The 13,852-nt window shown below is 35.7% G+C and overlaps 1 protein-coding gene across 1 annotated transcript in view; it reads right to left on the bottom strand.

Annotated features, from left to right (window-relative positions):
- Window positions 1-3,476: 3,476 nt before the first annotated feature.
- MRPS9 (mitochondrial ribosomal protein S9) overlaps window positions 3,477-13,852 on the bottom strand; it is a 33,276-nt gene continuing 22,900 nt past the window's right edge. The window contains exons 6-11 of the mRNA XM_030278936.4: window positions 12,592-12,674; window positions 9,784-9,859; window positions 6,949-7,117; window positions 6,044-6,152; window positions 5,082-5,251; window positions 3,477-3,684 (exon numbers count right to left, since the gene is read on the bottom strand). Of these exons, the coding sequence (XP_030134796.4) occupies window positions 3,593-3,684; window positions 5,082-5,251; window positions 6,044-6,152; window positions 6,949-7,117; window positions 9,784-9,859; window positions 12,592-12,674 (699 nt within the window). The 3' untranslated portion in view covers window positions 3,477-3,592. The remainder of the gene's footprint in view (window positions 3,685-5,081; window positions 5,252-6,043; window positions 6,153-6,948; window positions 7,118-9,783; window positions 9,860-12,591; window positions 12,675-13,852) is intronic.

Here is a 13,852-nt window from a genome sequence, read left to right as displayed (position 1 = left end):
TTTTTGAAAGTCCAATCAACCAGAACCATTCCATGATTTTTGATGACTGGCACAATGCTACAGTACCATTTCCAAGCTTCAAAGAACAGCTGGCATTTCTTAGCATAATGCACTATTAATTTGAAGGTATTACTAACGTACTGAAAATAGATTTTTATCATTTCTCACCAAAACCTTTTCTCTTGTCATGACAGAAAGAAGTCCTGGAAAGACAATTCGATTATGCCCTCTTGAAAGCCAATGCACTTATTCTGACCTTAAGCTGTGGTACCGCCGCAGCGCCCGTGAGGAGGATTCCTCCTTCCCGCCTTCCCTCCTCATCCCGCTCCGGGTCCGCATTCTGTTGCGGACTGCGCCACCTGGCGGCAGCGCGGCGGCACTGCCCGCCCCGGGCACACGCGGCGCTCCCCGCAGCCCGAGGGAACGGCACAAGCGCCAGGAATCTTCCATTTGTCTCACAGAAAATTCCGGTATCCTGCAGCAAAACCATCCGTTTGGTGGGGACGAGCTAAACAAAAAATAGCCTGGATGAATCACAACGTACATTGCCCAAAAAGCATGGGAGGGCTTACTTCCTTTTGTCCACATTCAGAAAATATTTTAATGTTCAGTGTATAAGCACCCGTCACAGGACAGTAACTTATGAAATCTTGCTGGCGAGATAGATTGGTCGACATTGCAAGTGTTCAAGACTGAGACCTAAGAAGCCCGGCTTGAATACAGAAGACAGGTGTTCACGGGGCTTCTCTCAGTAAGTTTGGAATTGCAATGGAGTAAGAGGAGCAGGACGTTAAAAGAGATTATGCACTGATTAATTTATTCTACTGCCGTGCTTCCATCACAAGCAACAGTTAACAACCCCGATAAATTTGGTTCTCCCACGATACTTGTTCTGATGTCTGCAAAAATGAGTGAAAAAATGGTAGTTTCACCTTTTCATGAGCTCTAACACTACAGATCATAGTAATCTTTCTTAATAAAACTATTTAACTTCCTAACTGCTAAATGTTGACACGTTTTACAGATAATTGAGAGGAACTTCAGTAAAATGAAAAATGAAAAGAAAAAACCAAACTGTACAATCCTTGGTTGGTTTTTTTTTTTTCTTCTCTCTTTTAAAAATGTTTTTTGCTTCATTTTCAGATTTAGTTGAAAACCTGAGCTGGTAGCTATTAAGCAAGTGACCTGGCTACATCGCACTAACCAGTATTCCTAGTGATTTCCCTAAAAAGTTGTGGTAAATTCTGAAACTTCATCTCATTTTCTTTGCTCAGTTAAAACATCAAAGGCCATGGCCATACTTTTTTGAGAGGTAAAACACTAATAATTCCTTTAAAACATGATAAAAGAATTTGCATGTTTTAAGTGCTGATAGGCTGCTGCACTTGTAGCTTCTTGCCTAGTAACAAGGCAAATAATGTGGCCAAACTGATCAATTCTCATTTGAGATGATGATACAAATTCTACTATTTAATCTTCTTCAGAATCTTCTTCAGCTAGCACCCTCAAGACCACGTGATTATGTTAATTTCATTATGTGACCACAGCAAAAGAATCCTTAGGTACCTGTCTCAGCATGGATGAATGTTTTTACTACAAATCACAACTTCTACTGATGTATGACATAGAGTTATTTTGCTATACACAAGCAATTCAGATTTAAATTAAAAGAAATGCTAGTTAAGCCTTTCTGTATTTGCCTACGTGTAGAATCTCATGTAATCCCCATTTGTTTTTCAAAAGGACAGGTGATGCCTCAGCTGTTGAATTCAGTTAAACCAGTCACAGAATCTTCTGCATTGGAAGAGACCTCTAAATTCAGAGTCTGACCATTTACCCAGCAGTGCCAAGCCCACCACTAAGCCATGTGCCCAAGCACCACATCCCCATGTCTCATAAATACCTTCAGAGATGGAGATTCCACCACTTCCCTGGACAGCCTGATCCAGTGCTAGACAATCCTTTAGGTGATGAAAGTTATCCTAATATCCAATCTAAACCTGCCCTGGCACAACTTTAGGCAGTTTCCTCTCATTCTATCACTTGCTACTTTGGAAAAGAGGCCAACACCCAACTTACTATACCGTCCATTTGGGTAATTTTAGCCTCGTGTGTTCTGATTAAGATGAACTACCTTAGCAATGAGGAATCTTGTCAAAGTTTACAGAGTATTCTCATGGAACAGAAGTTAAAAAGAAGCACAGGCTTTGGGAAGAGGAATCACAAACATGTCTGTCAAGAATGCATACCCAACTTCTGACCTCCTCTGTTTTGCTCAGCTGATGAGGTCTATTTATTTGTTGCTTGGGAAAATAATGACCTGTACACATCACTTATAGTTGCTTATTACCTGCAGTGACCTACTGGCACCTTTTGTGACCTCTGAGGTGTGGATTTTGACCTACAGCAAGTTAAGAAGCAGAGTAGGTACCCTAGCGCTTAAAAAAATCTGGCTGGAAGAAAGAATTCAAAGTACTGAAGTGTTCTATATTAAAAGAAAACTGGAAAGCGCCCTGTTGTTCAAACTACTGAGTCGTATTTTTCTGCTTTTCCTGGTGAGATAAACTTTATCTTTTTTGCTGTGGCCCACTTCCTACAGGACAGATGAAGGATATTCTCTTCCTTGAAAGAATTTGACCTCTGTCCCAGGAAGGAAGTTGGCAATAAACCAAAACCTTAAGCTTTTGGGTGAGTGCTGTAACCACTAATCTATTTTGGAAGGCTACAATTATAGACAAGAGGTGGGCAGCACTGTCATCACCTCCTGCTTCTGATTTTAAAACAGAAAAGTTATGACTGTATTTGGCAAAGAGTCCAATGCTATCTTTGTGCATCAGCCATATTCGGAACATGCCTCCTTGAACAGGCCCCTTGAGATGTAAGGGGTGGAGAAGAGTGTTCCCAAAGACAACTTCAGCTTAATCCCTCCAGCTCTATCTGCATTTGGGGGAAGAACATAAAAACTGACTCCTCCAGAGGATGATTCAGAGAACCTAAATTTAGGTACTTGTTCTGAATCACTCCCTACTTAACCTGGGGAAGCATCCTGGAGACAACTGATTCCACAGGCAGAGGTTATCCTCTGTGACAGTTCCTCTCTCAACATCCCCTTAACTGTCAGCACTATCCTCACTGACTTCTCAACTCCACCACAGTTTAGGTAGGAAGTTGTTGCTTATCCTCAGATACCTGCGAGACACAAAGGGAGGCACACTGAAGGTGTCCAAATACCTGGTTAGGAGCTGCCTAATTTCAGAATTTAAATTGCCAGATCATTAAACAAATAGACTGATTTTTAGAAGTTGTAATCCACCAACAGTTTCATAAATTGTTATTGACTTCACTGGAGTTAAGATGCAAAGCTGACACTTGGTGACTATTTTAGATTTAGCATTCCATCAAATTGCACCATGATTTTCCACATTTTTAAATAAATTTATAGTTGTTTGTTGCTTTTTAAACAGAAGACATAGTAATTATAAAGGGGAAAAAAGTCTTTATTACTAAATGCATTCATACAACACTTTTAAATCATAAATCAGTATGTTTTGAAGTTGTGGTAGCATTTTGTCACTCTTTAAATACTCGAGACTTATCGCTTTTTCCAGGTGAATTTCCGTCTGGGTCCCTCTTGACCAGGCTTTTTTCGTTCCTTCACACGTGGGTCAACTGTTAGCAATCCAGCTAAAAAACACAGAAAAGCACCCATTTATTTACTGCTACTGTTTAATATTACAGGTATGCTACGTGAGCATGACTTCCACTAACAGTATGATTTGCATGATCTAGAGGGCTAAAGGTTCAGAACCACAAAATACTGAAATAAGTATCATCAGATCCTCTAACATTTTAACTTCTCTTTAGTAACTGAACTTCATTCATATTTTCCTTTATACACCACTAAAATAACCACCCATTGTTTTTTATCTACCCATATTGCTAAGGGCCTGAAAGCAGTGGTCTCTCAACCTTTTTGATCATGCAGTCCTAACAGTATTTTTGAGCATGTACCCCCCAATATATGCATTTATTCACTTATGAATTATATACAGCACATTCTTACTGAATCCCGATGGATCAGATGCTCATTCCCCATTCTGAAGACCACTGTTATGTGGCATATTTATATGTAAGTACAAATACATTTATATATATATATTTAAAAGTATATTTGGTAATGTCCCAAACATGTTCACAATTACCTGATCTCAGTAAAGATACCAAACTCATTATAATGTTTATTTACAAAGGTTTTCCTAGCAAGTTATACTTGCCAGTGTTGAAAAGGTACAGTCAAAGAAACTTGCTGCAAAGCATGAACACAGGTTTTGCTTCATGGCTGGCAACAGAGTGATAAAAATCACAGCTGTTCTGCCACTAATACAGGCAGGTATTTTTGCTACTAGTCCAGAAAGAGCATAGTTAAAAGCTCACCGTTCATAATTCTGCATTTGCTGAAACAGCACAGATATCTCATCACTGAGAAGCATCAAATCCTGCAGTTATCTAAATAAATTCTATCTTATCCTAGGTAACTTGTAAACACTAAATGGTGCAAGAGAGGAAAGAAGCTCCCTTGGTTTGACTAGCTGCATGCAGTATGTTGCAAATTACTCTCTCTTCAAAGCCAACATTGCTCTTTACTCTCTCTTCAAAGCCAACCCTCCAGCGTTTATGTTGGAGAACAAAATTTTTTAAAACATGAACAAGATGTGATCAATGAAATAAACCAAAACTCCATCTCGGTATCTTACAGCTCACTAATGTCTGATCCAGATTTATTTAGTAGTGAACACACATTCATGTTTTGCGATTCAATGTTGAGGCAATATAAGCTGGTTAATAGACCTAAAAGAGGTCATGAATGGATGGAAAAATGCTTGAGAAGTCATCCAATATGTACACAAAGGATGCTAAGTAACAAGTGAAAACAGTCTATAAATCAATGCACATCCCTTTCATACAATACACAAGGTTTCACTGGGATTATTTACTCAAATCTGATCCTTAACGATCCTTGTATTAATTCTGTTAATTACCAGAAACACATTATGAAACATTGAAATAATTTCAATTCCTACCTTGCCTCATGAATTCCACCTCCTTTTCTGTCACAAAACTCCTTAAGGCTTTTGCAGAGGCTAAACGTATTGCTCCAGCCTGTGCAGATCTTCCTCCACCAGAGACTGTGCAAACCATATCATGTTTTCCAATTCTGCCGAGAAACTGGAAAGGGAACAATAACTGTTCCCTAAGGAAAAAAAAAGAAAAATTTAAAAATTCATGTGCATAAAGTTCTATGCTATACAAATTTCTTATCATTGTATATACAAAAATATAGTTAACCTTTGGGCAGAGGCCTAGAAAGGCATTCATATCTCATTCAAATCGATAGGAAATTAGCAGCTAGGAGCATATTCCAACTGCCAATGGTATGTACGCTCAGTTTTACAACTACTTTTATTCCACTACTTCTCTAAGGAAGCCAAGATCCACCAGCTCCGGATATTGAAACTGAGCAACCTCTCCCTTTAATGTTGAGCTTAAAAACCTCAATATAAAATCACATTAGGAATAGAAACTTTATGTCAGCTTAATGAGAAGTCTTCTCTATATCAGACTGCGCACATCCTCCAAAATCTGAAGTTTTACATCAAAAGCCTCACCTTGTTTGCTTCCACAGTGTTACTGCATACTGCATGCATACTGCATACACATGCATGCAATTTGCAAATCTCTTGTGAAACACTTAATTTTTAGAAAAATTTCAAGCCCTTTCTAAGGGGACTAAAATTTGAGCTATTAAAAAAGTCTGTACTCCTGGTTTTTGCATCCCTTCAGAAAAGGTGAGGCAAGGAACATCAAGGTCTGCATATCAGTAAACTCCTGAAAATTAGGAGGAAATGTAAGACATATTTTTATGAAATAGTTATACAGAGACAAGAACATAGAATCAACATAGCATCAACACATAACTGTATGGCAATACTTTTGCTGGAATAATTTAATTACAGTAAAATACAGCATTTCATAGTGCTCTCACCTGTCCTGCAGCACTGGGAAGTAATGTAAAATGTCTACTCCATTCACTGTAATTTTTCCAGTCCCACTGTCATAAACTACTGCAGTAGCTCTGGCAGTTTTTCTTTTACCTTAAAGGAATTAAATAAAATCTTTTTTGAGGCTTCAATATTCTTCAGAACTTCAAGTGCCTAAGTAGTTAAACAAATCTCATCACATTCATACAGTGCCAGCTGTTTGGTTTTACAAGCCGAGGTACGAAAAAAAATGCAAAGAAAGAACAACTATCTTTCAATATATTTCAATCAATGTCTGTTAAGTGGGGGAGTTGGGAAACTAATCTCCTTAATCTCAGTATGAATGATCAATATTCCATTATCCATCTGTCCCATATTTAGAAATTTCCTCTTCACATTTTCCTAGGTGTTTGTAAATATCCAAATGCCTTGCTATTTATTCCTTGCATCTTCAAAGTTCCCCTTTGCTGGATTACCTACAAAAGTCATTATAAAGGTTACTTACTAGTCTAAGCATGCCATTTTTATACCAAGCAATAACACTGTTACATCAATGGAACTATTCATATTTGTTTGTGCAGTCCTCCACTCTGTATGTTCATCAGTTAGCTCTGCCCAAAAATCATTTTGTATCCTACAACCTGTAACCCAATGGGGTCCTCACTACAGAGTTATTACTGTATAGAAATACATATAAAAAACAGATGATAGACGTCTGGGCCAAAAACTTGTACTTTCTGACCAGTCCTTAGCGTTCCATAACATCACTAACAGCTATACATGCAGTATACATATATATGAGCATATAAAATGAACTAGTGACACTTTCAGCAGTGTTTTACATACTACAAGAAAGCAATGTGAAGAGGAAAAAAGTCTACATTGTTACAAATCAACTTGAAATTATTACCTTCTCCAGTGCTGAAGGCCACTCCTCGCTCATCATGCTGCAAGGGCTCGATAACCACCTTCTGCAACTGCACAGGAACTTCTTTGGAAAACTTCTGTATATACTCCTCCTCGATGTCAGCACATGGCAATGCTACCAATTTTTGTAAGAGTTTAATAAATCTTGAATACTGTAAGACAACAAGACTTCATTAAAGTATGTAAGTGTAATTGCATTTGTGAAAACTTTCTATTTTTATTTAATGGATCTTTCCTACTTCTCTTTTATTGATGATTTCTGAAAAGATGACACTTTTGCACCTACATGCTGATTTAAGAACAGTATGCAGTTGCATCATTTCTGTGTGACTAAAGACATCTCGTTCTTTCTTCAGCAAACAGTGAAACTTCAAAGCATAACCAACTCCTTTTTAATAAATGATAACTGTATTAGAATGAAGTTCATCTCATTAAAAAAAAAAAAACAAACAACACATTGGGTAATGCCTTACTTTTTTTACTATTGTTTTATTAAAATAGGAACAGATTTTCACCTACTTTTTAGTAAGTCAGCATATTCACTGATTTGGAAATAATTTTATTTCACTGAACTGAATCTCATAAATTATTATATTTCATAGCATACAAAAAAAATGCCTATCTTTGGCTGTTCAAGTTGAGTTACTTTAATGTTTATGATTTCCTTTAAAACTGAACAATCAAGGTATTTAAAAATTCAAGAGATACTTGACTTAAAGGGCAACCTCTTGAAATAAATTATCCTTCACTACTGTGTGGTTCTCCTTCCCCCTTATACCTCCCTCCAAAGTTCTTCAACATGTGATTATACACCAGTGTGTTAACCCATTTGTGCAAAAAGTGGGGATGTCCTGTTACCAAGTGTTACTGGCAGGAGCTCCAGACACCTGTCACCAGATATAAAGGTATCATACCATCAAAAATTGATTTTTCATATAGATATCATAACCTGATTTTTGAAGGTTTTTTTTTACTTACAAACAGTTATTGTACTCTTTTATTTTTATAAAATTATTATATATTATTATACTCTTTTACCAGTCTTCTTTAGCACCAAATTATTACTTTTCTTCTAACTTAATAATAGTCCCTGGAACTTTGACATCATTTGAAAACTACTTTTACCTAAAATATGACACAGATTTGTGATAAAGCCTTTGAAGAGCAGAAATACGGAAATAAAAACATATAAATTATAGATACTATAGAAGTAGAACTTGCACTCTCCAAGTGAAAAAAAATCAATAGCTCTGATTTTGTTTAATAATGTAAACATCCCTGAAATTTTTGTTGCAGTGGCAAAAGGTAAGAATTTGAGGAGGAAAGACTGGAAGCTTATACTGAGACATTTCAAATATATTTAAACAATGTATTTTACTATAGACTCAGGCTTTGTGATCTTACGTTGGAGAGGCCAGTATATAGAAGAGTTTAGTGTAGGTTTTGGTTGATTGGTGTTTTTTTAAGTTTATTGCAATGTACTTTTATAGATGTAAAATGTAGTAATGTACAGAATGTACTAAAAGAACACCAAGCTGTTTGGTTATACAAGACCTGGCACTTGGAGAGGAAAAATAGCCATTCCAAATGCAATAGCTACTGAAAATACTGAAGTCTTCATGGCTTCTACTGCAAGTAGAGAAAGTCTCCTGGGTATTATCAGGATGGAGAATTTACAACAATTACTTCTAACTTATGCGTATGGACCACAATCTGCTCGAGACTTTTTTACATCCCCCACAGACAACAAAGCCATTACATGCCACCGTTCCAGATGACAACTGAGCAAAGGGCATGTTTGCTGCTGTTATGCTATTTTTGCTAAGCTGTTGTTCACAGGACAGACAAGATTGAGGAACACTGCTTCTAGGTGAGAAAACACTTGGAATGTTCAGACAAATAGAGTTACATTCTCTGGTACTGTCATATTCAAGCTTCCATAAACTGGCCACATAGACTAAACCTGCTGTTACAAAATCCAGTGCTTTTCAGAGGACTGTAGGGAAAAGCTCTGAGTGAGAAAAAAGTGTATGACTATTAGGATGAATAGTCTTATCCCCAGAGATAGATGTAAAGGACAACTCCAAACCTACAGGGTGATACAGTTTGCAGACACTGAGGAAACTGCAAAACTCTCCTCTCTTCCACCATATTCATACCAAGAAGAATGTAACAGGAGATATCTGTATCAAACCACAGATCTATACAGCTTTGTGTCTTGTTTCTGTTATTTGATTTTTTAGTCAATCACTAAGAAGAAGGACTCCTTATTTCTAGTAAGCCCTCTGTGATTTTTGTAACATTACAATGTCATCCTTAACATTAAAGAACTTAACTCTGTGCAAGTTTACTATTGTACAAATCCATTGTATTTCCCCATGTTGAATATTTACCCCTTCTCTATAATTAGTAATAGCAGTTCTAGCCCTATTTTTCATCTGTAACTACAATCAATGACTATTTATTTCTATAATAAATTCTTGTAACCAATTCCTGACCACATAATTCGGTTACAAGGAATAAGTGCCCTAGGTCTCACAATGTTGCCAGGAGAAAAACTAAATTATGGTAATAACAATGGACAGCTCTTAAAGAGTTCTGTATTGTGCTAGATAAAAAAATACCAACACAAGTCACTTCAAAACAACATGAATGTGACAGTGCTGTGAACTGTCTCCACAGACTTTATCAGAAGACAGAAAACTTTTTTGAAGAGCACCTCCTTCTGAATTATACCTTTCCAGTATCCAAAAACATACACAGAGTCCATATTTTTAAGATACAAACCTCCTTAAGACTGGGAAGATTAATTACTTACATCATCATCTGACACTTTTTCTAACAACATTTCTTCCAATTCAATCTTAGTCAGCCATCTGCTGCCAGCCAGGTTTCTGTTTAAAATATCATATATATTCTTCCTTTAATTAACCATGCAATTAGAGTTACATCACAAAAGACCACACATACAGTCAGTCTCCGTTCAGAAATACATTTTCCATTACAAATGAATGCAGATCACATTCCTATAGTAAACATGAGAAAGCCTATGTTGATTTAAAAAGATCTGCCTTTTGAAAGGTATGGTAACTTCATGTATTGAATTAATCATATGACCATTATGAGTATCAGCTATGCATTATTCATATTATTGAAGTCAGAGATTGAATTAGAATAATACTGTAATAGAAAGTAATCTTCCCCACAACTTACAACTTACTTTTAAAAGCATGCTGCCAGAAAAATTTACATTAATACTAGCAGCCCATAGCAAAATCAAAGGCAGAGTGTTAATATCAAATTCTTTTGCCACTGGTCTTTTCTGATCAATATAAAGAACAGCACTAGCAGTAAGCATACTCAAAGTACTAATGTAGCAGTGACACCCTGTGTTCTATCTACTGGCTAATCTTGAGCTGCTCAGCAGAGTGACTGCACTGGTGATAGCAAAAGCAGAGATTTCTAAGAGAACAGCCTCATACAGAGATACTAAGGCAAAGAAAACCCAATGTTTGAAGTAAATTGTTGAAATATATATGATATGAAGTGACCAACAAACAGCAATAAAAATACATACCAACATTATCAAGTAAATTTAAGGCAAAGATGTAACTAGCTTTTTAACTCCTCAGGTTTTTGAGAAACATGCTCCTTTCAGCAGCATGAAGGAAGCTGTGATTCAGTAAAACATTCCTTCTGAAGGTGTTTTTAAGGAGTACTACTTCTCAAGCATGCATATTAATGTTTTTCTGAGTCAGGACACGAGAAAGGATTATTTAGAGTCAATGCAGATTTTAATTTTAAAAAGCTTCCAGTCCTGACAGACTCAAGTATATTACTTGCATTTACGTATTGTTACTTGCTACTTCCATTGAAGCTGGAAAAAAATTCTTGCATGTGAAAAGCTATAAACTTGAAGTAGTTCAGATCAGGTCCTAACCTAACTACAGTTAGTATTACAGAATGTATTCACAATAGATTATTTTCTGGGGAAAAAAATCCCAACAAACTCCATGCCTCTCAAACCAAAAAACAACCCTTCCCACCAACCCTCTACCTATACTTAGGAGATAAATTATCCTATCCAGACTAATCCCAGAGGAAGTACCATATCCAGAGTGAGAAGTAAGTATCAAAAATTCTTTAAATTCTCTGTGTTACAAACCTAACAGGGAAAAAACCTTTCATCTCTGGCTAGCTTTAGGTTGTTTTTCACATCAGTAAATCCACTGGCTGAGCTCTGTAAGGAGTCAGGCTATTTCTCAGCAGGATGCAGCAAGAAACTAAAATCATTTGTTCTCTTGTCTGCTCAGAACCTAACACAAATCTATAATGCAACATTCTGTGGGTCACAGAATGCTATTTATATCATGAAGAAACACAAACTTCTGTTATTTAAGAAACTGAAATAATCTCAGCAAATTAATCCTTTCTCTTCATAACATAAATAACAAATGGCTGAAACGAAGAAGCAACAAACCAACACGATGTGCTCCTGGAGCAATGCATACATTTGGCTAGAAAAAGCACAGCAAGAACAAAGATAAAAACAACTTGGGACTGGGAAAAAAGTAACTATATCAAAAAGCAGTAAATGCCTAAACCAAAACTTCCTAGCTGCAGCCATTGCTTTTTAACACTTGCTTAACTCATTTTCTAATATAAAATCCTTGCAAGAAACGTCAAAAATCAAGACTACAGTCAAACAGCACTTAAAAGCATATCCTGACTGGGCACACTTAGAAAGCAACAACTGTAGATTTCCCATAGCTTCTGGATGACATGGAGCTTTTCTGTCCAGTGACTACCGAGATGAAGAGCTTGACCAGAGAAGTTAAACAGAAAAAAAGAGACCCTAAATTCAATTACTAATAGTGGCAATAATTAAAGAAATCCAGCCAAATGAGCTTTTGTAAAATTACTAGGTTTTGATGATTTCTGTTCAAAGCCATTAGAAGAAAAATAGTGAAATTAAGTATTTTGAGACTCTTAAATTTAAATATTGGTAAGTTAAAATATTCAAGAACTGCAATTAAAGATTTTTAAAGAGCTGAACCTTAGATCTTGAGATTTTAAAAGCAGGAACAATGTAGTTGGTACTTTAAAAGCCCTTGGTTTTTTATAAAAAGTTTACCTCCTTTTTTCGAAATGTTTTAATAAAAGACATAATTAGAAAATTCATACAGAATACATGTTTTATACATATGTTAATTAATATATATGAATATACATATGTTTCATACAAAAAGAGAAAACATTCATATATATGAATATACATATGTTTCATACAGAAACAGAATTCTGGATATTTTCTGTTTATTTTCAAATCACACTTCAGAACTTTTATAAAGCAAAGAATATTGAAAAGAGCTGAGAGAGTTTAAAGAGTACGAGAAATAGAAATGTCACTTCTAACAATGAGAAGTGAGTGCTCCACACATATCTGGTAAAACTTTTCAAGATGAAATTATCATACACATATTGCACAATGAATAGAGCAAAAGCCTGAAAATCTGTTTGTGGAATAGAAGGCAGGTAGCACGGGGAACTACCAGAAATGCCAAAACAGAATATGAGAGCACATGAAGAAAACTACTACCAATATTCCTTCTAATTGGAAGCTTACCGTTTTTCCTTTTGAAGAGGAAGGTCTTGAGCTATCAGTTGGTCTTGATGTTTCTGAACACTCAGCAGTTTTCCATATGTTTCCTTAAATGTATATGGAAGAAGTATTTAAATAGATTTTTTCATTTAATATTTAAATTTTGCTACTGAAAATGCATGTTTAAATGGTTTTACTCTTCAAACACATAAAATACAGAGGTCAGAAAACAAGCAGAGCTCTGACAAAAAAAAAATCACGTGCAGTTCAAAATTACTGATTTTGAATTCTGCAGCAGTGTGTTTTGCCTTCTTACATATGCTTGTTAAAAAAAAATTCTCAACTGTATACAGAAAGACAACAACATTATACATTTGTATAATGAATGCAACTCCAAAACACACTGCACAATAATTTCACCAGTGCATTCACATTTTTGTTTGACTTCCTCAAAATACTGACAAGGTTTAAGACATATTTAATTTCATTTAGTTAGGACTTTTGTATATGTAGAAGTGTCAGATTTACTGGTGATCTGTATCAGTCACAATTTCTTACCCTGGCATGTCTACATGGATAGAAGTTTGCACATTTACCTTAGTAAGAATTTCTGTTCTTTCCACTGTGTGCAGATGAGACTTACTCTGAATTTTCAGTATTTTAAAATAGTTTCTTAAAAATTCTTAGCTATGTTATTATTTTCAAACAATGGTGTGACAGTGATTTAGTACTTCAAGAAAAAAAAGGGGGAAAACACTCAAAAAATCAGAATAGAAGTATTACAGAAGAAAAACATTTTAAATAAAGTATTTTTAGGGTTTTTTCAGTTCAGAAACTTATAAATACTACTTGTTCTAAAATATAACCTCTAATACTCTTAATTACAACAGTATCCAAATGCAAAGGTAAATAGGAGTATTTGGAGAAATAATTATAAATTATATTGAAACAACAGGACAGTTGTACTACAACTAAGTACTTCTATGTCAAATAATTTACTTTCATTTAGGAGTGAAATAGAAAGCTTATAGTCACTTTCCTATACCATACTAGTATGAGTTTTAGCAAATACTACAGAGAAACAACAGTGTAAGAATTTGTGGGGACAAGAAACAATGGTTTGGGGATTTTTATCTGTATTACTTACAAAGAAACAGTAAAGGAAGAAACATGAGATAGCTCGGTGCTATCAGATATTAACTAATGAAATACTCGTTCTTAACTTAAAACTGGGATTTATAACAGGATGCAGTGAAATATCTGCAACAGCTTAAAAATAACCACA

This window comes from Taeniopygia guttata, chromosome 1 (genome assembly GCF_048771995.1).
Source record: "Taeniopygia guttata chromosome 1, bTaeGut7.mat, whole genome shotgun sequence".
In the NCBI taxonomy this organism is placed as follows: Eukaryota; Metazoa; Chordata; class Aves; order Passeriformes; family Estrildidae; genus Taeniopygia; species Taeniopygia guttata.
Note: the sequence above shows the minus strand (reverse complement) of the source record. Positions and strands in the feature narration are given on the sequence as shown.